Source organism: Neovison vison, chromosome 1 (genome assembly GCF_020171115.1).
Source record: "Neovison vison isolate M4711 chromosome 1, ASM_NN_V1, whole genome shotgun sequence".
NCBI classification, from domain to species: Eukaryota; Metazoa; Chordata; class Mammalia; order Carnivora; family Mustelidae; genus Neogale; species Neogale vison.
Window position 1 is genome coordinate 271,523,268 of NC_058091.1, and position 26,134 is coordinate 271,549,401.

Below are 26,134 nucleotides of genomic sequence, written 5' to 3' on the forward strand. Positions count from 1 at the left end.
ATGTGTAGGCGGCAACATCTTCTGGGATCAGGAAAACTCAATTCATGTTACATCCCTGGCCTTTCTTGCTCAGGTTCACATCACCATTTCAGAAGACTCTGTTTCAGTTTCTGGGGATATTTATAAACATCAGGCTTTTCTAGTTCTCAAGTCCTCAGCGCTGCCAGTTCTCCTGGGCCCACTCATTTCCCCTCAGGTGTCTCCCTCCTCCCGATTCCTTACTCTTATCTGGGTGTTTTGGATACTGCAATGGCTGGCAAACTGCCACAATAAATCTATTTCCAACTGGACTCCAGCTATAACTCTGCCCAGGGTGTACCTGTGTGACATTGGCCACAGGTCACTCTCCCTCCGCCATTTTGATTCTTCTATTTGCTCATCTGAAGAAAGTGAGTAATGATGATGACGACAATAACAGGACCTGTCCAACCTGCTCATAAGGGATGCTGGTTTATAATTTAATTTTCCTGCAAGATCTTTGTCTTGTTTTCATAGCAGGGTAATGCTGAATTCACAATGAGTTGGAAAGTACTCCACTCTCTTTCATTTTTTGGAAAAGTTTAGGTAGAGTATGTATTAATTCTTTTTGTGGGGGAATTCACCAGTGAACCCATCTGGACCTAGAGCTTTCTTTGTGGGGAGGTTCTTAACTATATTATCAATTTGACTATTCTGGTTAATCATTTCTTTTTGAGTGAGCTTTGATAGTTTGTGTCCTTCAAGGAGTTTATTATTTCATCTAAGTTGCCGAATGTATAGGCATAAAGTTGCTCAGGGTATTCCTTTCTTAGTCCCTTAATAGGTATAGTATGTATTGATATATCACAATATATCACCTTTCTCATTCCTGATATTGGTAATTTGTGTCTTCTTCTTCTCTGTAGTGGTCTGGTTAGAAGTTAATCCATTTAATTGACTATCTCGAAGAGTTAGCTTTTGGTTTTACTAATTTTTTTCCTATTGTTTTTCTGTTTCTTTTTTAATTTTTAAAAAGATTTTATTCATTTATTTGAGAGAGAGAAATTACAAGTAGGCAGAGTCAGGCAGAGAGAAAGGGAGAAGCTGGCTCCCCACTGAGCAAAGAGGCTGATGTGGGACTTGATCCCAGGACCCTGAAATCATGACCTGAGCAGAAGGCGGAGGTTTAACCAACTGAGCCATCCAGGCACCCCTGTTTTTCTGTTTTCTACTTTACTGATCTCTGCTTTGATCTTTTTTACTTCCTTTCTTCTGCTTATTTTGGATTAACTTACTCTTATTTCTCTAGTATGTTAAAGGAGAAGCTGATGTCATCAATTTGAGACCATTTTTCTTTCCTAAAGTAAGCACTGAATGCTACAAACTCACCCGGAAACATTGCTTTAGTGACACCCCACAAACTCTGATATGCTGTTTTCATTACCATTTGGTTCAAAACATTTTCTAATTTTCCTTTTGATTTCTTCTCTGACCCATCTGTTATTCATACACGAATTACCTAGTTTCCAAACATTTGGAGATTTTAAGAGACTGTTCTGTTATTGGTTTCTAAATTTAAAATTCCACTGTGGTCAGAAAACATACTTTGTATCACTTGAATCCTTTTAAATTTGTGGAGACTTGTTTTCCAACCCAGAATATGCTCTATCTTGGAAAATGTTCTGTATGCACTTTAAAAAAAATGGACGTTCTGCTGTTATTGGGTAAAGTGTTCTATAAATGTCAGTTGGGTCATGCTGGTGGATAATGCCTTCAAGTCTACTATATCCTTGCTGATTTTCTAATCATTCTATCAATTTTTGAGAGAAGGGTGTTGGGAAATCTCATAATTGTGGTTATGTCTATTTCTCTTTGCCCTTCCTTGACTTTTTGTTTCATGTATTTTGAAGCTCTCTTATGAGGTACATAAACATTTTAGGTTGTTATGTTCTCTTAATGAAGGACAGCTTTATTAAATTACAAAACCACCTCCTTTATCCCTGGTACTCTTTGTTCTGAATTCTACTTTAACTGATACTCATTTGGCCACCAAAGCTTTCTTTTGATTGGTGTTAGCATGGAAGATCTTTCCTATCCTTTTGCTTTTATTTGTATCTTTGTGTTTCTTGCAGTCAGCATGTTAACTGACTGAGCTACCCAGACACCCCTCTATTTCTCTTTTCTGATCTCAGTTCCCTTTTCTCTCTTTTTCTGCATTCTTTTGGATTAACCGAATATTTTTCATTATTCCATTTTGTTTCCCTTGTTGACTTATTTGCTTATAAAACTCTTTTTATTATTTTAGTGCTTGTTTTGATTTATAGGATATATTTTAAAGTTATAACAGTATACCTTTATATGATATATCACTTCACAAGTAGTATGAGAATCTAATAGTAGTATAAAATCATCTCTCCTCTCTGACCTTTATGTTGGCATACATTGTACTTTTATATAGGTTTAAACCCAACAACATGTTGTTATCATTTCTGGCTACACAATCAGATACTTTTAAAGGATTTAAATAATAAGAAAGAAAGAGTGTAGGGGATGGGGTGGGATGGAGTTGGGAGGAGGAGAAATAAATAATTTACCCACAGAGTTACTATTTCCAGCAATCTTCGTTCTTTATAAATGGAATCCCTATTTCCATCTGTTATCGTATTTTTTCTCTAAAGGACTTCCTTTAACATTTCTTATAGGACAAAGCTGCTGTGATAAGTTCTTTCAGTTTTTTTTATGTCTGACAAGTCTCTAATTTGGCTTTATTTTTGAAAGCATTTTCTCTGGGTATAGAATTCTATGTTGACAGAGTTTTTACTTTTAGTACCTTCAAGAAGTTTAGTTACACTGTATTCTTGCCTATTTTGTTCCCGGGTGAGAATTCTGTCATCCTTGCCTTTGGTCCTCTGTGTATATAACATGTGTTATTTCTCTGCGTACTCTAAAACTTTGACTTCATCACTGGCTTTTGGTCATTTGATTATGATGTACAGTGGTGTCATTTTATTCATATTTCTTGGATTGGGTTTCATTGAGCTTCTTGGATCTGTGGTTTTATAGCAGTCACTCCCCACAGAAAAATTTTGGCCACTGTTTTCCTCCTCCAGTTCACGGACTCCAATTACCTAGATATTTGACTGCTTAATGTTGTCCCACAGTTCATTAATGCTCTTTTAATTTTGAAAAATTCTTTTTCTGTATTTTATTTTGGAGTAGTTTATTTTCCTACTCTTCAGTTTCACTCCCCCCAACCCCCCTGCAATATCTAAGCTGCCATTCATCCCATGCGCTATTTTTCACTGCATTGTTAGCTTCATTTCTAGAAGTTCAGTTTGGGTCTTTTTATATCATTCATGTGTCTACTTAATTTTTGAAACATATGGAATAGTTATAATAAATGTTTTAATGTCCTCTGCTAATTCTAAAATGGTTGTCAACTCTGGGTTTATTTTAATTAGTATTTTCCTCATTATAGGCCATGTTTCTTGGCTTCCTTGCATGCCTGATAATTTTTGACTGGGTTTTACCTTGGTTCATGCTGAATATCTTGTGTTTTTTTTTTTTGTTTTGTTTTGTTTTTAAATCCTTGTCTTTCTATAGTCTCAAGCTTTGCTTTAGAATGTAGTTAAGTTACTTAGAAACAGTTTGGCCTTTCTGGGTCATAATATAAGATTTTTTTAGACTAGTCCAGAGCACTGTTCAGTTTAGGACTAATTATTAGTCTTTGTGAGGTAAAACTCTTTTAAGTGCTCTCTACTCAATTCTCCAAAAGTTATGAGTTATGAGGTTTTCCAGTCTGAGTGGTATAGAGTCTCAGCTCTGTGTGAGAGCTAAGAACTACTCCCTCTAACCCTTTTGGGTGACCCCTTTCCCAGTCTCAGGAAGCTTCTGCACAGGTAAGTACTCATCAGACATCTGCTGAGTAGTCGAGGTCTGCTCTGCAGATCTCCACAGCTCAATCTCCCTATGGCTTTCTCTTCTCTGGGACCTGGTCCTGTGAACTCTGACCTCTTTGGTCTCCCTGGACTCTACTTGGGCTCCCCTTCTTACATCAAGGCATGGAAACTCTCTCAAGACAAAAGCTGGGGAACCTGTAAGGTTCACCTCATTTGTCTCCCATCTCTTAAGAATTACTGTCCCTGACTGATGTTCAGTATCATGTAAACCACTGCTTCACAGTTTGTCCTTTGTTGTTGTTATTTCAGGCTGGAAAATGTCCTTGTTACTCTGTTTTGACCCCCAAATAGCATTTTTGTATGTCTCTGTGTACATTCATATTGGGGGCACTATGATTACCATTACAACAAGTGCTATAAGTGTGGCTGATTTAAACTTGTGCTTACAAGCCATCTTTCTTTCCAGAGTATATATTTAATAAATGTTTATCAACACAAATAGGCCATAATTGCCTCTGTTATTGCTTTTGTAACCCACTGGAGATGTAAAGGCAATCAACAGAATACTGGCTTATTATAACAGTATGAACTTCTAAGTTCTTTTAAGGAAATTCAACATATACCATAAATCAACAGAGTTAATTTAGCAAAAAGCAACAAGCAAAAGGAAGCATGGAACCAAGAATCTGGTAGATTTGGGCCTTTAACTGCAACAAAGATTCCATTTGGGTTCACTCATTACTGAAAGCTAAGCCAATGGACTGGGGAAAGCAGGTCAGGATTGTAGGTAGTTTTCATTCCTACCATGAATGTTGACTGCTTTCAGTCCCACCACGAACAGTCTTTGCATGGGAGAAAATCACCATTTTCTCAGAGGAGAAGTTTGCACAGGAACCTTCAGACCCCAGGCACTCCAGCAGTTAGGGCTGCTGCCATCAGCTCTGTGCCCTGGAGGGGCCTTCCTGCACAGCTGCTGAGCAATTCCCCCCCTCCCCCCCTGGGGAGGAGCAGGGAAAGCAGGCCAGTGCACCAGCCAGCTTCCATTCAGCTCCCTCAGCCACGGGTTGCAGCGGGCAGATCCCCGCAGAGCCAGCTGGCCGCCTCCCACTTGCAAGCCCAACGAGTCAGGCCCCACTGCCTGGTCTCCGTTCTCTGTGGCTCCATGGTCTCTGGTACAGCTTCTGGTGGGAGCAAATGCAGCTGGCACAAACAGCCCCTCAGCCCTGCTCTTGGCTATTGCCAAAACTCAGCTGAAGAAGTAAAAGGCAAACATTTTACTTATAAAACAGCTCCTGCTAGAGAAGTTGTTTCAGCTAAAAGAAACCAGAGGGAGAGAGTGTCTCCACTGCTCTAATTTCCTCACACTTTTCTGCTGTCTGCAGGAAAGATCCACTAAACCCCTCCAGCCCGGGAAAAAAGTAAAAGCTCTTTAAGACATTTATCAACTCATTTCTGGAAAGTGAGCTTCCGCAATGGGAATTCCAAAAAGTGTGTGTTGGGCAGGGGTTGGGGGGGGTGGTCAGGAGCACTGGATTTAGGAACATCTTTCATGGTGACTTGGAGCGGAGCCTGAAGCGTCCTCAGGCTCCATTCACACCCACCTAGAACAGGGGTTCCTCACCGTACTGATGCCCTGGAACCCTCTGCCAGGCTGCCAAAGCCTGTGGCCGCTTCTCAGAGCAGCTTTTATGATGCATAAAATAAAATAGGTCAGATGATAAGTGAAACCAATTAGACTGAGATACAGTTATCAAAATAATAAACAATTTGAAATACAGTAATGAAAGTATTTCCTTATGAACACAGTACACAAAACGATCCAGGGGCAGTTCTAAAAACCACCTTCCCTTCACAGCAGGGATGAGTGTTCAGGACATTTCTAGACACTTGTAAAGTGATGTAAAGGTAAGTGATTTCTTTTGGTGACGACATCACAGGTGCTTTGTTACCTTCCGTCATAACGGCAAGGAACACCACATTTCCGTGAGAGGTTACTGAAAAGAAAAATGCAATGTTTTGCCTCATTCAGGTTTATGGTCCTATCTGGGGCCCCAGGACTCCTAGATTAAGAAGACCTTTCTTTTCCAGAGCTGTAGGTGCCTCTCATCAGCTGGGAGCCTCAAACTTGTAGTCAGTAAGCCGGGAGAGCCTTCATCTCATGCCTACTTCTCCACCTTCAGTGTCTTCCCGCAAAGGCTGGGGCTGGGTGGGGGTGTCCTCTGAGGTTCCAGGTACTCTGTGTCTACTCTTATTGACTCTCATTACTGGTCTTCTCATCTGGGACGTAATGACCTGTCTGGTCTGTCTGTCCCCATCTCTTGCACAAGGCAGCATCATTGTGATCCTGGTGTCAAGCACAAGGTCTGGCACATAGGGGACCATGCCTGTATATTTACAGACTGAACAGATAAATGGACAGATGAAAGCTGTGACCACACCTAGCTTCTCTCTCTCGTTGTAAAAAAATCTTCCTTATTTCACACCAGCAGTTTCTCAACCCTAGTTCTATAAGTGAGCATTGCTTTACGAGGTTTTAGAAACTACCGAGACCCCAGAGGCACCCCCAGAGACTCAGATTCCAGTGGTCTGGGGTGGGGCCTTGGCCTTTGTCTATTTTTAAAGCCAACCCCAGGTCCAGCCAGAGTTGAGACCCCACAGTAGTGCGGAACAACAGCTGAGGTCAGAGGGCAGTGCTCCCAGATGAACTTCTTTTCCAGAGTTGGCAAGATGAAATTAGTGTAAAATTCTGAACTCTGCAAGGGGCTAAATACATAAATTGAGTTTCTGACCCTCAGAGTCAGGTCACAGTTCTGAATCCAGCAACATCAGTAATATCTGAACTACATGCTCAGACTTAGATGAAAAATCTAGGGCTTGAAGTGAAGACCATGAAACAAATTACTGCCCCTCGTGGCAAGAAGTCCTTATGAATAGGGCCCATCCTGGACAGGCAGCATATTTTCTGGGGGACGGATTCCTGGCTAGGCGGTTTTCTCATCTACAAAGTAAAGAGGATAATAGAAATAAGGCCAACTTCAAGGTGTTGCTGCAGGAACTGAAAGATGGAATGGGACAGAAAGCATCTTTTAAGTCGCCCCAACATATTATCAAGATTAATTCTTTACTATTGGGATTAGTATCGATTTATGGTCACTTCCCTTTACTGTTTTCCAGATACCATGTTTTTTATGAAGTGAAGGTTTGTGTCAACCCCATGTTGGGCAAGTCTGTTGGTGTCATTTTTCTGACAGTATTTGCTTGCTTCATGTGTGTGTCACATACTGGTAATCCTCAGAGCATTTCTAACTTTCACTGATCATTGTTTTAGCTGAATTGCTGCAATTTCATGATAAAACTTTAATGGATTAGAAGCTGTTTCTTATGGGTGAGCAAAAATGCGGCTTCTTGAGATGGAAACTGCTTCTGGTAAAGACGCTGTGGAGATTGTTGAAATGTCAACAAAGCATTTAGAATATTACACAGACTGAGTTGATAAAGCAGTGGCAGGGTTTGAGAGGACTGGTTTCAATTCTGAAAGATCTCCTGTGGGTAAATGCTATCAAACAGCATCACATGCTACGGAGAAATCTTTCTGGAATGGATGAGTTGATTGATACAGCCAAGATCATTGTTGATTTACTTTAGGAAATTGGAAGAGTCACCCTGGCCTTTGGTAACCTCCACCCCAATCAGTCAGCAGGTGCCACGTTGAGGCAGGACCCTCCACCAGCAAAAAGATTACGACTCACTGAAAGCCCAGATGATGGTTAGCATTTTTTTTTTTAAAGCAATAATGTGTTTTTTTAATTAAGGTATGTACTTTTTTTAGACATAATGCTGTTGCACACTTAACTGATGACAGCATAGTGTAAACTTTTATGTGCACAGGGTAACCAAAGAACTTATCTGACTCACTTTACCACAGTTTTCTGGAGTAGAACGTGTAGTAGCTCCAAGCTGTGCCTGTCCTGCTTTCTACCAATGGAGTTCTTCTAGGTGGAGAGACCTTGTGTTATAGATGTCAAGTCACAGTTCCCAAATTCAAGTTCTGATTCCACTGACCCACTGTGCCATCTTATGCAAATCATCTGACCTTCTCATGCCTCGATTCCTTATCTGTAAAACGATGGTAATAAAGGTATGCACCTCACTGGGTTTTTGGAAGGTTTGGCTAAGTGAGGTAAAGCACTTGAAGTATCTAGAACATCTTCTAAAACTTAAGCTTTGCATCAAAATCACTGGGAGGGCTTATTCAAACACTGACTGCTGGGTCCCTCTCAAAGGCTTTTGATGCAGTAGATCTGGGCTGGAAACAGAGAAGGTGCATGTCTAATATGCTCCTAGGTACCCATGGCATTGCTGGCCTGGGAGCCACACTTTGAGAACCACTGGCTGAGAACCAAGCCTGGCATACAAGAAGCACCAACTAAGTGTTAGCTGATATTATCTTTTCCTGGGCTCTACTTCCTAAACCCCTGAGCAAAACACTGTGTGTTCTGGTGCCACTTGGTACTAGTCTTCCTGTAGCAGCCATTTTGAATTCAGCCTGCAGAGGTTCCCAAAGTGTGAATCCAAGATAAGCTGCACCAGCATCACATGGGAGCTTACTTATAATTCAAGTTCTTGGGCCCTAACCCAGATCTATTAAATCGAGATCTATGGGGGTGAGGCACAGTATCCTGGGCTCTTAACAACCATCCAGGCAACTCTACTGCAAACCAACTTTAAGAATTCCTGCTCTAGTAGAAAATCACTATGACCACCACAGTAAGCCTCCTGAAAATGGCTAGGGAGGCAGGACAGCTTAAGGTCCCAAGTATAGGTTTTGGCTGAGTTGGAGACCTGGTTCAGCTTCTTTGCCACCCCGGGGCCATGAGTTAGGATGCTCATTTAAGCCTCGGTTTCCCCAGCTGTAAAATGGGCACCATTGTAGGACCTACCTCACAGGAACTTCAGATGCTGTAAACAACGCATGATAACTGTTGAGGGAATGTTGGTTGCCACTCTTACGCTCTTTATCCCTGCTACGATGTGTCCAGTCTCAAAGTGATTTGAGTCAGCTTATTAAAAAAGGACATAAATATACAGGCGCACAGCCCTCTTTTAAGAAAAGGAAAAAAAAAAAAACGTAGCACACAGAAAGTGGGGAGCATGAGGGTTGAAACTGTCATTGCAATTGTCTGAATGTGAGGTTTGCACGTGCCCATAGGCCAGAGCAGAGGGGAAATAAACGCAGAGGTCCGAAAGTTTCCACTGCTTGAAAAGTGAAGGGGAAGGAGACGGGTTCTTTTTCAACCCTCTGCCACCCCACCTCTAAATCTAGGGGAATCCGATCATATAAACCTCTGCACCATGGCCCTGTGTACCAAGGAGGGAATTTCCTCCAGCCCGCTTGATGTACCTGTTTCTTTAATTAATTCTCATCAAGAGCCACAGGCAAAATCCCTAGATCCCAGAAGATGAGAGATGTCACACTCACTTTGGGTGCCGAATATCAGGGAGAGAGCGATTCAGGGAGATTTTATCACTGACGTAAATGTTAAATCCATTTTCTCGGTACGCCTGATCCACTCTCTCTGCGTCGGTCATGGGGTAAGGTCTCCCTTGTTCTCCATTTCCTAGGAGCAAAAAGAAAAGTCAATGTTGCTAATCGAATGGAGTGGGGGAAGAAGGATGAGAGAGATGATTAAACCACAGAGATAAAACTTTATACATGGATACAGAGTGGACCTCCAGATTTTGCAGGGGAAGTCTACAGAGGGGAGGGAAATAAGAACTCTTCCAGCCACGCCCTTGTTACACACTTCACAGACCTGTTCTCACGTCATCCCCACAGCAAGCTGTCACGGCGGACGTGTGAGGCTTCATTCTATGGATGGATAAACGGGGACTCAAGAAAGTTGTAAGAGCAGGTTTGTGAGCTCCAAAGTCCATGCTCACCCTACTCTACCAGAGGCCCCAGACATCCCTGACCATGGCATCCCATCAGCTGGACAGGAGGCCAGATCTACTTCATATGAGCTGATTAACCTTGGGCCAGTCATACCAACTCTCTGAACGGCAACTTTGCTCCATCTGGTACCCACACCCTACTGAGAAAGTCAAAAGTGAGGGTGCATACATGGCAGAATTTATAAACTATATTATGATTACTCTCGGCGAGGCAAACTTCATATGCAAAGAAAAAATGCTACAAGTGATAAAAGATGCTTTGATCTTTTAAGTCAGCAAACGATTAAGATCTGCCTAGCCTAGGCCACGATTGCCCGAAAAGTCATGGATTTGGGTGGGTAAAGTGCTAGCTGTCTCTTCTCTGTACAATCCAAGTGGGGAGAGTTCCTGATGCTCCAGGAAATTATTCTCTGGGTTCCCAGGGTGCAGACAGTGAGTAGGAAAGTCCACACCCACCCCTGCAATAACAGTGCAGTGATCTGCAAGTGGACAGAGTCTTGGAGAAACGGCCATAAAATTAGCTCGTTAAAAATCACCTCGTCTTCTGGAGCTTGCAGTCTGAGCAATACCCTATTTACTTTGCAATGTAAATGTTAACAACATCAGCTTGATGGGAAGGTGCAGGCTGACAGGTGGGGCCAAGGGCTGTGCCTACTCCACCCAACCAGAGGAGAGAGAGGACGCTGCCATCTGTAACTCCGAAGGCTCCATGATAAGACGCTGCTGGCTAGTGCCCAGGACAGATTCTGCAAGGGACACAAATGCAGCCAGCAGAAAAAGGACAGCCAGAAGCATCTGCTTAGAGAGGGAAGTTTCAGGAAGGCAGTACAGGGGAGTGACTCAGAGTTCAGGCCCTAGAGTCTGGCAGTGCAGCTTGACGCCCAAACCTGCTACTCACAGCTTTGTTACCCTGGACGTGCTGTTAAGACTTTCTCTGATTGGGCTTTGCCCTTTGGATGAAAGGGGAAAAGAAGGTTCAATGTGATAATTAAGGAGGTAACTCAGGGCAAGATGCCTGGCACAGAGTTAGCACTCAACACAAGCTGGTTATTATTATTCTTAATAATGTCTCTACTGGGGCGTCTGGGTGGCTCAGTGGGTTAACGCCTCTGCCTTTGGCTCAGGTCATGATCCCAGGGTCCTGGGATGGAGCCTCACATTGGGCTCTCTGCTCAGCAGGGAGCCTGCTTCCTCCTCTCTCTCTGCCTGACTGCTCTGCCTACTTGTGATCTCTGTCTGTCAAATAAATAAATAAAATCTTCAAAAAAAAAATGTCTCTACTGCTTACCCTTTTTCTTGCTAGTTATTCCCATGTTCTAATAATTCTAGTATGGTAACTGCCTGGAAAATCAGCTTGTTTCAAATGTTTTCTTTCTCAGTTTAAAAGCACCCACCCGGGCGCCTGGGTGGCTCAGTGGGTTAAGCCGCTGCCTTCGGCTCAGGTCATGATCTCAGGGTCCTGGGATCGAGTCCCGCTTCGGGCTCTCTGCTCAGCAGGGAGCCTGCTTCCTCCTCTCTCTCTGCCTGCCTCTCTGCCTACTTGTGATCTCTCTCTCTCTGTCAAATAAATAAATAAATAAATAATCTTAAAAAAAAAAAAAAAAAGCAGCCACCCCCACCTTCATTTTCAATCACTGCCCTACAGAAAAATGCATATTGTGTTTTTAGATTTCCCTGACCATCAGTTATTGTATCAGCTCTAATTAGAGCCTGCTGTAGTCTGTTTTTTTTCATAATGTAATCTTTAAAAAAAAAAAAAAAACAATAGTGGTGGGTTCTTCTAAGATAAAAATGAGTAAAATACCAATTCCTATATTTCTATGGTGCTTTCCAGTATTATAAAGTTGCTTCACACCCATCACTTTATTTGTGTCACCCTGACAACACCACCGAGGTTGTCTGAGCAGGAAGTGCGAGCCCCACTGACACAAGGGGAAACTGAGGCTCCAAGAACATGGGATCTATCTGATGGTCACGCACTGCCAGAGCTGATGCCAGTGGTGCCAGAGCTGCCATCCTGACTCTGAGTCCAGGCTCTCTAGAGATGACTTTCCACATTATTTCTATAAACCCCACCCTTCCCCTCCCCTTCCCAACTCCCCAGTTTAACAGGAACTGCTCCAAAGACTAATCAGCCAAAGAAAACTTTAGCTGAAGCCTGCTAAATCCATTCAACCTTGTGGCTACATCCAGACCTGGGTTCGAGTCCCAAGCCTGCCTCTTTCTCACTGCGTGACTGCAGGCAGGTTACCCCACATCTCTGAGCTTTAGGTCCCTTCTCGTCAAATGGGCCACAAAGGGTGACTCGGGGTTTCCCTGAGAAAATGTGCAAAGTGTGGGGCCTGGGCCTCGCTCACTGCAGGTATTTAATCAATGTTGGCTCATGACTACTCCTCATTTTAGTGGTAAATTATCTCATAAGGGGTAGAGGGACATCATCTGTCACCCAGTAAAGGTAGTGGGACAATTCCTGAAGGCAGTGGATCTGGTGAGGTGAGTGGAGAAAGGATCAGCTAACAGGTGAAGAGGGAGCCTTTCCAGGAAGCAGGGGAAGGGATGGCGGCAAATGGAGAGGGAGTGAACAGGAGGTCCAGACATGCCTGCTAAACGTGTGCACCTGCCCTTCACAGGACCCGCCAATGCACGATACTGCTCTCCATACCTACGCGCTGGGCGTCCCTTCTGATGGCTTCTTTGTCATGCCAATCCTTCAGCTTCTGCCCATCTCCCACGAAAAATATCTTCTTCTGCTGATTGTGGGAGCCCTTAAAAAAAAGATAAAAACAGTGAAAGAGAAGGAAAGGGGTAATAAATTCAATAACAGAGACCCAGAAATCGCACTTTCTGTGGGAGCTTTTGGTACTGATTGACGATCTGTCATCAACTGCTCACTTATGAATCCCCTCGATCTGCCTTTGTTAGTGCTGCCGTATGCCAGTCAGGTGGGCAAAGGTCAGGAGGATGACAGGTACACGGTGTCCAGCCTCCTGGAACTCCGAAACCAGCAGGAGAGAAAACAGATGGACAGATAGTCCTTTCCCCCAAGGGAGAAAGCACAAGTGTAGCTCTGTCCAACAGAAATACGTGAGCCACTAGAAAATTTAAAATTTTCTAGTATTCACACTAAAAAAAAATTAAAAATAAAAAACAGATGAATCAGTTTTGATAATATATTTACAATATATTCTACCTAAAGTATTATTGTTTCAACACACAGTGTAAAAAAATCCCCAAATATTTTATTGGGTTTTTTGTACTACGTTTTTGAAATCCTTTTTTTTTTTTTTTTTAAGAGTTTATTAATTTATTTGTCAGAGGGAAGTGGGGGTTGGGGGAGAGAGAGAGAGAGCACGAGTAGGGGGAGTGGCAGGGAGAGGGAGAGGCAGAAGCAGGCTGGCCTCTGAGCAGGGAGCCTGATGTGGGGCTTGAACCCTGGACCCTGGGATCATGAACCTGAGCCACCCAGGCATCCTCTAAGCCTCTGAAATCCAGTGTGTATTTTACACTTGTGTTCATCTCAATTCAGACCCTTCCAGGTGACTCATGGCCATATACTGGACAGGGCAGGTTAAGTGAACCTCAAATCAGAGGCCTAGAGAAAGGGCTATAGCAGGAATTGACTTCCACTAGGGAGAACAGGGGAAAATATTGCAGACTTGAGGGTGTTTGGGCTAAGCTTCAGGTAAGTAGAAATGAGAGGCAGGGCAAAGACTTCCAGGGGCAGCAGAGGGTGGCAGAGCTGGGCTGGGCCCGAGGAGCTCTGCACCCAGAGCAGAAGTCGGGTCTTGATCACTTCTACAGTCCCAATGGCCCAGTCCCAAACAGCATGAACGTTTGGCCATTGTGTGTGGAATGTATGAACAAGCAACTGGAGGGCTGAAAGAAAATGGGAATATATACAGCAGTCACAAGACAGTGGCCCCTAGGGGCCAGGCTCTGCAGGCATTTATTGTGTCTGGGAGGTAAGTCCATCCTGGTGGGCCTATCAGAAGCAGTTTCCCTAATTAAAGGAGTTGCATTCCAGTATGTGGGGTCATTAGAAGGCGCCAGATGCTTCCCCATGCCAACAGTCAAAGCTAAAGACTTGGCCCGGTGGCTCAGTTAGAGCCTTCCCCAGGTAACACCGCAGTGCACGGCTGTTTAAGGATCTTCCTGTGTTCACATAAATGAGAATGGCTTTCCACATCACCTTGCCCATTAAAAATCTTGCAGACTTGTTCTTGCCACTATGGCATACGAGATCCAATGGTCCTATTTCCTATGTAATTAGCTACAAAGGTCCTGAGCATGTGGCATGCTGCAACATTAGCACTAACAAGAAGCCACCAGAATAAAATCATCCCCAAGCCTGTTTATTAAGTCTCTGGCTGATCCTTGTGTTAGCAGATTTTCCACAACGGCTCAATATCCTTACATCAGCTCTAATGATAATAACAATCCTTTGTGCTCCCTCTCCTACAGACCTCTCTGAGCTGTAAGGAGAAGATTTGGAAAGTTAGCATGCCAGATGTGGTCAGAGAGGGAAAGAAAACTGTGAAAACAAAGCCCACGTGCCCACGAACAGTTCTCAGGGTTCTCAGAAATCACAGAAGTTGAGCTGGAAGTTCCTTTAGCAAATTTCAACTGCGCTCAGCTACGTTTCTACAGGAGACGCTTAGCACTGTCTTGGGAGGAGGGGTGCTGAGAGTGGGAGGTCGACCCCCTTTCAACCAGACTAGCAAGCATCTGTCTGTTTTCTGAACTGTGGTTCCATGTGGATTTCATTTTAGAAAGAGCCCCTGCTAAAAACAAATGGACAATCGAATCTCCAAACAAGTGAATAAATCTACTTGGAAACTGACCAGGGCCACTTTCCCATTTCACACACAGAGCAGCCGAGTCTTGGGGTGGGCGGGTCAGGGATCTGTGCAAGGTAAAAAAAACCCCTTCATTGCTAAGAGGTCAAGAGGGATTGGTCAATGGCTGGTGAGCAATCTTTTCTCCAGCCCTCCCTACCAACTCCTTTTCCCTCTTCTGCTATGCAAAAACTGGGAACTTCAGTTGACTGCTGAGGTCATTAGTGGGATGAAGAACATCAGCAAGTTGAGGCTACCTTAATGGAAGGAGCCTATACAAAGAGATTCTCAAAGTGTGAGCAGCACTGCCCCACCTGAGACCTCGTTAGAAATGTTCATTCCTGGGCTGCCTGGGTGGCTCAGTCAGTTAAGTGTCTGCCTTCGGCTCAGGTCGTGATCCCCACTTCCTGGGATTGGACCACATGCTCGGGCTCCCTGGCCACAGGGTCTGCTTCACCCTCTCTCCATTCATGTGCTCACCTTCTCTCAAATAAATAAATATATATGATTTTTTTAAAAAAGGGGGGAGAAAGAGAGAAAGAAAAAGAAAGGAAGGAAGGAAGAAAGAAACGTTAATTCCTGGGTCCTGCCCCAGTCCTGATGAGACAGAAACTCTTCGATGTTTTAACATCCAAGATGAGGCCCTATCATCTGTGTTTTAACAAGTCCTCCAAGAGATTCTGATGTACACTCAGGTTTGAGAACTACTAGTCTACAATGAAGAAGGCCATAATCCTGCCTGCTTGGGTGCTGGTCAGACCAAACCTGGGCTCCAGTATCGAAGCTGAACAGATAAGTAGCATCAAAGGTTACAAAAAGTTAGTTATGATCTCTGGCAAAAACAAGCTGGTGGTTTTTGAGGTTTTATTTTGTTTTTTAAATTGCCAGTGTGGGGGGAAAAGGGTATTTCCTATTGTTAAGGTTCAGGTAAACCTCAAAGGACAATTTCAAGAGTCTACACAGTTCCATGAAGGGCTCTGTTTCCTTCATCTGCTCGTGAAAGTCTTTCCTTGATACTGGGAATGGGGCACGGGACTGAATCTCACAGTTGTGACCTCATGGAAGGAGACTCCCATCAATCTTCTCAGGATGAACAGTGAATTGCTGAACTGACAGGGTAGAAAATAAAGGTTCCAAAATTCTGGAAGATTCACACCCTCAGCTTCTACCACCTGTACTGCTTTTGCTTTCACGATGTCTGACCCTCTGGAATGTTCTACGCAGAAGATTTATGTTGTTTAGGTAGTCTCAATAACCCTTCCATCTCCCTAAACTAATAGGATATCAGAGCCTGCAGACACAGGGAGTTCTGCATGTCTAAGCACGTAGTTATAGAGGAACCTCAAATATCCAAGCTAAGCAGCTGCTCAGAATCAATTACTCCACTCCTCTCGCATCTTACAGATGGGGAAGCTGAGGTCCAAAGAGGACAACCTACCCAATCAAGGGCACATAAGCAGGCAAGAAGATAGGAGCCATGTTCTTTGATTACCAGCCTAGTTTTCAGTGAAGAGAACTCCTGCAGGGTGGAGACACCTTGGATAAGCTACAGGAGTCACGAGTACCCCAATTTTCCCACCTGGAAAATGGAGACAGCACTACCTACCCAATAGGTACTTGCAGAGGAAGTGAGAAAAATCACAAAAATAGAATGTATCCCGAGGACTTCCAGAAGCTACACATGAAAACTGGTCATCAACTCCTTTAGGATTTTAAGAATCTACTGTAAACTGACATCTCATCAAATCACCTTGATAAAGAATTCAGATTTTGTTAAACGGACTAAAAAGCTTTCCAATTAATAGGTCTGAGCATCTGGTAGCAGAAAATTTAGGTTTCAATCCTAAAATCACAGAGCTTTCAGTGCCTGAAGGACCCTTTGAACTCTACCCACAAACATTAACAAAAACTGGTCTGTTTCAGGTGGTTCAGGACTCTCTGAGGTCCATCCACAGAAATCCCATAGATGGATCATCCGAACTATCATCAAATGTTTCTCAAGACCTACCCCGTGCCAGACACTGTGGTAGGCAATGGAGATAGGCCTGACAAGAAATAGATACTGTGTAAGTGTTAATGGGGTTTACATCTAGATCACTCTCTCTCAAAGGGTGGTTTTTGGGAGACCTGGGTCATCATTATAGATGTAATTTCCTGGCGCCACCTTGAACTTACTAAATCAAAGCATCTGGGGGGTGAGAGGCCAAGATGTGTTTTTAAACACATTCCCCAAGCAATTCTGATTCATGGTAACACTGGAAAAACCACTTGTCTAAATCCAGCTGCCTCGATTTACAGATATGAAATCTGCCTCGATTTACAGATATGAAATCTGAAGTTAAGAGAATAGAATAGATTTGTCCCAAATCCCATAGCTTGCCAGTCCCAAAGATCAAACCAGATCTGCTGTTCTCTCCCTGGGATAGACTGTGCAGGGGGGCCTCTCTTGGTTTGGTTCATCACTGCATATTCGTAGGCCAATACCTGGCCCATGTTAGGCCCTCAGTAAATGTCAGCTGAATGAGTGAACGGCGGCTCATCAGTGGGGCAGGCACTTCAGTTTAATGACTCAGAGTATTCTGGTTTCAGAGTTGAAAAAAATCTAGGTTTCACTTTCAGGGCAGGTGCACCCCAATTTCCTTGACTGAGAGATACGGAAAACTGAATAACCATAACCCGTGGGTTGCTGGGAGAATGAACGGAGCTAATCAACACAAAGCATCTGGCTCAGAGTCTGGCACGAAGTTAGGCCTTCTCAGTAAAGGGGGCCCATTAATACATTATTTTTAGAGTGCTAAATGAACCTGTGCTTGTGATCGGCATGTCTTGGGGAACAGAAGACGGATGGGAATCAGATAATAAAACCGTAAGCCCTTCAGAGGCAACCTAACACCTGAGCCGATTCAACTGGCCATCGCTGATAACAGGATGTAGAGAGTCTCCTCACTGACAGAAGGGCATGTGCCCACGTGGAAATTCTTCAGACAAGAACAAAGTTCCTACGTAACAGTGGCATTCGGCAACAGAAACAAACATCACAAGACCTTCAGCCACAAGAACGGCACAGACGACACTTCTCAAAGACAGCAATTCCTATGCAATGGTAATCATCACTTAATAGTGTGCAAGAAAGCACGTCTGGATTTTTCAGTCCAGAGGTAGCTATGAGTTTCTTTAATACTGTAGGCTCAAATCTCCGTCTGTAAAAGCTGTGATGGTCTGCCCTTGGTTTCCAGGGGTCCTGTTGCTACAGGAAGCAAAAGGGTTGGGAGGGCAGGGCCAGAGAGGCAAGGGAGAGTCTTTGGAGGAGGCTGGCAGAGTCCACGCGGGAATCCCATTAAACTATAAACTGGAAATGGATTTTGACTGGCTGCTCTATATAACGGCTCCTGGTGTCTGCAAGCTTTTACTTAACATTCCACAGGAAGAACCGGTTAGTGTTCAAAGAGACACATGCTCACACACACAAATGGAATTTTCATCTTTTGTTTAATCACTATTTAGTGTGCCCAGCACCCTTTGGAGGGAAGAAAGAAGGTGGTGATGCAAGCCAACGGTACTCTACCCAAGGAGAAAGAGCTGTCAGAAGACATGCTCAAAGCCCAGTATGACAGACGCGGTGACTCCCACTCAGAGGAACCCAGCACCTCCAGCAGAATCTGAGGGCTGGCCAATGTCTTCAAAATACGGGAAAAGGGCTATCCGCTCTGAAACTGCGGCACTGGAAGTTACACCCAGCAGGTCATCTGCTTCACCTAAGGTCCCAGAACACATTACGGACCAGATTCTGCTGCAAATTTTAGCATGGCTTCTCCCCCCAACGCCCCCTTACAACTAACCCTATAAAGTCGCTAGAATGATTTTGCTTTGAGGTTTAGATGACTTTATATAATTCCAAAGTTCTGTCTATCAGCTAAGGAGATTATTCTAATAACCTTCACAGGCATACGCACACATACCTACATACACACATACAGCAAAGCATTCTCTTCAAGGTTGCCTGCAAGGTTATATTTCAAAGACGGCCAGGTACAGCTTCATTTAGCTGAAAGCATAAAGTTACTTAGAGCAAGGGACTTTGGACAATTGGATAAAGGTACTTCCTTTATCAGTTTTGAGGACATAAGCTGGATTATCTTTATGTATTCATTCATCTAAGAAATAAGGATGACTTTGTTGATAAATTGAGGACCTACTATGTCCAAAGACCTGTGGGGGAGACAAAGATAAATAAGACGTCCCTGGGTTCCCTTCTCAGGCTATGAGACAAGTACATAAGAAAGGGAAAAACAAAAAAAAAAACAAAATAAAACACAATACCAACATAAGGGTCCCGAAAGTTGTGTGGATAAATTCCAGATATTTACAAGAGACAAAGACTAAATTCTGCCTAGGGCAATCAGGAAAGGATTCCTACAGAAGCAGAGTCTTTGAGAGCTGCCTGAAAGAAAGGACAGGATTTTCATGGGTAGCAATGGGGGGTCAGAATCTAGCTGGAGGAAAAGCATGTGTAAAGAAATGGACATCATGAAGTAATGGACATATGTACTTAATGGCAAGAAGCCTGACTGAGCTGGAGTAAGTGGGTTGCAAAAGAGTCATAAGGGGTGTCCGAGTGGTTCAGGAGGTGAAGTGTCCAACTCATGATTTCAGCTCAGGTCATGATCTTAGGGTAGTGAGATCAAGCCCCCAAGTCAGGCTCCCCGATAGGTGGGGAGTCTCTGCTCTCTCTCTTTCTCTGCCTCTGCCTCTCCCCCCATTTATGTGTGCGCTCTCTCTCCTCTCTCTCTCTCTCCAAAATAAATACATCTTTAAAAAAGAAGCAAGAGAGTCACAAGCCATGAGGCCAGGAAGTCTGGATCAGAATCTGAGGGCTTTATACTGGAGCTCTTCAGCAGGTGGGAGCCACAGAAGGTCTCCGAGCAAGGAACAGGCTGGAGTAGCAGCACTCCAGGAATAAAACTGCTGCTCCTCATCCACTTGCAGTCAATCTCAGAATCCTCCTCTCTCTGAGAGAGATGGCAGAAGAGAGATGATTCTGTTTTCATTCAGAGGAAATGTTCCCTCTTTGTGGGCTGAGGACCACTCTCATTCCGGCTTCCCACAGGACAGACTTAAATGGGGCTGACCGAACCCCAACCCCAGTGGATAGGGTGGCTGTTCTGAGACCCTCCGTTCACCACCGCCATTACCAAGCTGTATGAGAAAACAATCAAACCTAAAGGGCACTGTTTATGGGGGGATCGAGACGCTACAACCCAGCAACCACAAGACTCCCCAAGTTTGCTGAGCCCAGGTTCCTTGAGTTGGCTCCTCTACCCATTAACTGGGCATGTCCATCATCTTCTCTGTAACTCACTCCGTGGTCTCAACACCAGAATGTTAAAATCTGAAATCTAGAAGGGGCTCCACTTCCTAAGTGTCCAAGGTCATTTACAGACAGGAACCACTGTTTTAAAAGGCTGATCCTGTACTTCCAAGTGCAGAACCATACCACCTGTCCAATTCACCCTTTGTTTTGAATAGATGGCACTAGAAAAGGTCATTTGCTACTTAAGGTGTGAAAGCTCATTAAGAGGCTTTTTCAACAGTGAAGAGAAAAATAGCCAAGATATTTTGTAATGTCTATTATCTAAAGGGCAAACGGAATCTTTAGTAACTTCTCTCTTGCATTCTAAAAGAATGATACCAACTTGTACCATTTTCTTTAGAGGAAGTTCCTGTGTTTTATCACTGGGGGTGTATGTGGGAGGGAACGATACTCTGGTCAGTGGTTTGATAATGTTCACTTCAGTCTCTCACCCATCCAGCCACCCAACCATCCATCTGTCTGTCTGCCCATTCGTCTATCCACTTAAATGTTTAATGGGTACAACCACATGCTAGGCTCTGTGCTAGGTGTCCAGGATATTGGTGAGCAAGACAGACAAGGTCCCCGCTCTCGTAGAGCTTACAATACTGTGTGTGGCAGCGGAGAGTACACACTAGATTCCAGAACCACAAATAAGAGAGCTACAGTGGCATGTGCATAAAAGAAAAGTACATGGTGCAAAGAGAGCCCCTTTCTTTCAGATTAGATCAGGAGAATCTGATCCAGTCAGCAAGGTCAGGAGAGGTGTCCTTGAAGAAAGACAAAAAGTGTAATTAGGAGTTAATTCAACAGAGAGAGAAGAACATTCCAGACAGAGGGAAAAGCAAGGCTGTGCAAAGGCCCTGAGGCTAGGCAAATATGAAACAGAGGCAGGACTGAAAGAAAAGCAGTGTGTGTGGTGCACAGAATGGAAGGGGAAGCCTAGTGGGGATGAGAAGTGGGAGGGTATAAGGACTTTGTCTGTCCAAGTATTAAGGAGGTAGCAGGATCAGGCTGCATTTGGAAAGTTCTCTTGCAGCCAAGTGGAGAAGGGATTAGGAGACCAAGAAGGATGGAACTAAGGGAAGATGCTATCACCATGTATATGTATAGACAGAGATGATGCTGGCATGGACAAGGAAGACAGAAGTGGGGATGGACGCATACAGATTTAATAGAGTAACGAGGGTTGTATAGGTCTGTAGTCAAGAAATGCAGCCTGAGAACTTTGACACTTGACACTATCTTTAAGGTCCATAAGCCCAAAGTCCTGTGGATGCAGGTAGGGCTGACCTGGGACCTCAGCCCAGACCTTTCCCCACCTAACCTGCTGTTTGTTTCATCACGTTACTTCCAAGTCTGAGCCCTTGTTCACAGACAACCAGTCAGGAAATCAGACCTAATGAGAATTGTATCATAGGTCTATTAGCCTTCAGGAATTAAATGACATGTGGTCAAAAAGAAAGAAGCAAACGGTAACTGGGGAGGCCGGCGATCCTCCTGTCCCCATGCTCGGCAAGCCACGGAAGGTGTCCCTAGAGGCCTTGTTATTCCCAGCCTCGGCAATATGAGCACTTTGGTGCTAAGTGAACTTTCTCTCGGAAGGTAAGTATTTTCACTACCTCGGAAGGCACTGTGATGCCTTCAACCAAAGAAACTGTCATCGGTTTTAATGCCAGAGAAAAAACTGCCTAAACTGAACTTCGAGAGGTGGTTTGTCATTATATTTCATGGGCAATTGTCAAGGGTGATTCTGATTTTATCTTATTTCCCCCTACAGTGGTGAGTTTATTATAACCTAACCCTTTCATAAGATGAGACTTTACTATGTTATTATTGTCATTATAGCCACTTTGAAGATGACAAAACTGAGGCCTGGAGTGAAAATCAATACGAAAGTGTTTTACAAACTGCCAACCACCCCACGAGTGTAATCATCACAACTAATGGTTCCTCACACACACACACACACACACGCACGCACTCCTGCCCACATCTTGGAACACAGTCAGTTTTCAGGAAGGAAAAACCCGCTGGAGTGAACCATGCTTCTGCGCTTTATTCACAAGGGGTCTTGAAAATCTCAGTCCAGCTGGTAAGTGATCAACCACAGGAAAGTCTCCAAAAAGTGTTCTCAGAGGCTTGGCAGATCGAGCACAAGAAAGGGTCATTACACCGCTCTACAGAACAGGTGTGGATACATACAGAGGACCCCAGGCAAAACCAGCAAGCAGAAGACGAGGCAAGTTCCAAGTTCTCGGGGATTGAAAAATCTGCAGACACATCCTACTGGTCTCCTATCTGGAGAATTAGAGCTGGAACACCAAGCAAGGTTGTAGTTGCTCTAGTAGTGGTAATAATTACAAACAAAGTACATAAGGGCACCTGTTTTGGAGTCAGAAACACCTACACTCGAGTCAGAGTTCTGCTTTGCTTGCTAGCTGTGTGACCTGAGGCAAGTTACCTTGTTTTCCCAAGCCTTGGTTCCTCAGGTATGATGGGGGATATTAATAGTATCTGGCATAAAGGTTATTGAGGATTAAATGAGATACAGCCAGTAAAGATCTTTGTGGTGTTTGGTATTTAGGAAGCACTTAACATCTTAGCTATCATGATTAGTTATTTGCATAGTACTTTGCAAGCTACAAAGCATTTATATATATTATATATATATATAAAATCTTATTTTTTCACTACAATCACACCAGGAAGAAGGGAGTTATCACCAGCCTATCCTAATGCTCTTCCTTGGAGACCCCAAACTCTGAGAATTCTCTCAGTACTGTGCTCCAAGTGGCCCTTCACAGTAAGCCAGTGACGGCCAAAGGATAGGACCTCTCTGCTATGTTTGCCTCGAGCTGGAAGAATGAATTCCCAAGTACACTGGCTAGGCTGTGATCCACTGGTTGATTTCCACAATCTTAGATCTTCATTCAGGCTGGCTGACTACTGACCATTTGCTAAGGTCCCCCAAGGCAGTGGGGAGGGGAAAGTGGGGAAAAGCAGATGGTGACTAAGGCCATCACCTCTTCTGGTGCTGCCTTCCCCTCACCTACAACTGCCCAGGCTTCCCCATGTGTCGTGTCCTGAGTCACAGAATCTAGATGCTGAATAGGAGCTGAGGTGCTGTCTCCTGTGGCGGTTCACTGGGCCCAGTATCCCTTTGCTGCAGCACATGCATGGTCCCTGAGATTGACTTGGGCACCGAGGGGAGAGACTCCATACGATATAGATGGCACAGTTATTAGAAAATTTCTTCTGGTACTCAGCTCCCTGGGCTCCTTCTTGGCTCACAAGGAAAGTCTCTGACTGGACTATGATCCTGGCCCCGTCCACCTGCCATCTTGGGACCTCTAAACTCTTCTCCATTTCTCTTGAGGTGGGAGCCACATAGGGCTCTGAAACTCCTTGAGCAGCATCCCCACCACCTCTCCGCCCCCTCCCTTACTCTCACTCTGCCATTCTTGTTCTTCCACACTCATCTCTTAGACATACAGTGGCCCAGGCAGGACACGTAAGGTGTGGCCACAACAGCACATAAGACGGTATTGTTAGAACACAGGACTTTGCTGTGAAAGTAAGTAGTCCCTGTAGAAACAAATCCCAACTCTTAGGTGGGCCTTCCCTGACCTCCCCCTGACTAGACCATAATCTCTAAGTGTGCCCTGATATCATCCTTACCACTCCTTTGTGATTTCACATTCATTTGAGTGATTACTTCATTATCGTCTGCCTCTCCCCAAACTGTGTACTCCGTGATGGTAGGAGACAGCAATTTTTGTTGAATGAATGAGTGGAGACATCTTTTGTTTTATCTTTTCCAGAGAAGGAAGGTCATCCATGATTAGACATGTCTAATATAGTCACAAGGATTTAATACCATAAAGGGGTTCTGGGAATTAACTTTATCCTCTGACTAAAAGGCTTCAGGGCAACTTAATGGGCTACAAAACTAAAGAGAGCTGCTTACCTAGATCCTAAAACAATTTCTGAAAGACACAACACTCCGAACTCTTCTACCTTCTTCATGTTTCAATCTTTCCTCTCTGGATCCCTAACATTCAGGTTCGTGCATAAACTGTTGTATGTTTCCCAGGAGCTGATCTCTTCTACTGCAGTAATGGGAATTTTAGCTGGAAAAGGACTTCTCAGAATAAATAAAGGTTTTATTTCCCAGACGTCCTAGTAGCCAGCTGTGGCTTGACTAGGTTCTATCTGATGAGAAGTGAGTGGCAATCCATGGAACCCACTGGAAGAAACTTTGATTCCTTCTATGTTGCTGCCTAGAATGCAAGTGCCTCCAGGCCAGATCCTGAGATACAGGTCCACACTCTAGAGATTGTGAGGATTTTGGTGGGAAGGAACCCTAGATTCCTGAGGACTTTAGGAAGCAGAGCTGTCACATCAGTCCTGGACTGCAAACCCCCAGACCTTCTTTTCTTAAAGCTTGAAAACCTGAGAAATAACTTGGTGTGATGCAGAAGACCCTGAAGAACGATTCAGAAAACCTGGGTTTCAGATTTCTGGCTCTACATTTATGAAGAGTGGGATGGGAGGCAGGTCCCTTGTCTTTCTAGATCTCCATTCTTTGACTATAGGTCAAAGGAGGTCAAAATAATATTATCTACAACATGATTCTGTAAAAAAAAATGCTAAGGAATCTAAAAAAGGGAGTAGAACTAGTGAGTTTAGCAATGCCACAGGATATGAGATTGACAAAGGAAAATCAACCACATTGCTAAATACCATCAATGAATCATTGGAAATTGAAATAAAATGTAGCATTTACAATGGCATCAAAAATAGTAAATACTTGCGGGATTAATTTAACAAAAACATGCAAGACCTACACACTGAAAACTACAAAACACTAATAGAAAAAATCAAAGCTCTTTAAATAAATGGAGAGATATACCATATTTATAAATCAGAAGATTTGATACTGTTAAGATGTCAATCCTCTATCTGTAGACTCAATGCAATCTTTGCAGAAACTGACATGCAAGGTACATAAAAAACTACTCAAAACAATTCAGAAAAAGAGGAACAAAGCTGGAGTGCTTAAAATCCACTAAGCCTCCTCTAGGGCTATAGTGATCAAGAGAGTGTGGTACTTGAGTAAGGAAAGACATGTGATTGATGGGAGCAAATGGAGAGTCCAGATATAAACTGTCCAGAGGTGCTAAGGAAATTCAATGGAAAAAGATGATTTTTTCAACAAATGGTGTTGGAATCACAAGATATCCATATGCCTAAATATAAACCTCAATCCTTACCTCGCACCATACACAAAAATTAACTCAAAATGAACCACTTACTTAAATGTAAGAGCCAAAATTATAAAATTTGTACAAGGAAATATGTGAGTGAACGTTAGTAATCTAGGTCTAGACAATGGTTTCTTTAGTAGAACACAGACAGCATAAAACACAGATAAATTGGAATTCATTACAATTTAAAAGCCTTCGTTCTTCAAAGGGCAAGGCATGGACTGAGAAGATTTATTTATAGAACACATTTAATGAAGGACTTATATTCAGAATTCATATAGCATATGTTACAGCTCAACATCATTAGTCATTAGGGAAATGCAAATCAAAACCACCATGAGATACTGCCTCACACCAACTAGGATAGCAGTATTTTTAAAAATGGAAGATTACTGGGGCGGCTGGGTAGCTCAGTGGGTTAAAGCCTCTGCCTTCAGCTCAGACCATGATCTTGGGTCCTGGGATCAAGCCCTGCACTGGGCTCTCTGCTCTGCAGGGAGCCTGCTTCCTTCTCTCTCTCTGCCTGCCTCTCTGCCTACTTGTGATCTCTGTCAAATAAATAAATAAATAAATAAGATCTTTAAAAAAAAATGCAAGATTACAAATGTTGGCAAGGATGTGGAAAAACTAGAACACTTGTACAATGCTAGAGAGAATGTAAAATAATGCAGCCACTGTGGAAAGCAGGTTGGTGGTTTCTCAAAGTATCCAGATAACCCAGCAATACCCCCCTAGGTATGTATCCCAAAACACTAAAGGCAGGGACTCACATAGGTATTTTTATGCCAATGTCCATTGCAGCATTATACACAAACACAAAAAGTGAAAACGACTCAGGTGTCCTTCAACAGGTAAAGGGATAAACAAAAC

The 26,134-nt window shown here is 43.6% G+C and overlaps 1 protein-coding gene across 3 annotated transcripts in view; it reads right to left on the reverse strand.

Moving 5' to 3' along the window:
• Positions 1-26,134, reverse strand: part of GALNT10 (polypeptide N-acetylgalactosaminyltransferase 10) — a 212,837-nt gene that overhangs the window by 105,887 nt on the left and 80,816 nt on the right. For all 3 annotated transcript variants that reach the window (XM_044230885.1, XM_044230894.1, XM_044230902.1), the window contains exons 2-3: positions 12,472-12,574; positions 9,337-9,475 (exon numbers count right to left, since the gene is read on the reverse strand). In XM_044230885.1, coding sequence (XP_044086820.1) covers positions 9,337-9,475; positions 12,472-12,574 — 242 coding nt within the window. The remainder of the gene's footprint in view (positions 1-9,336; positions 9,476-12,471; positions 12,575-26,134) is intronic.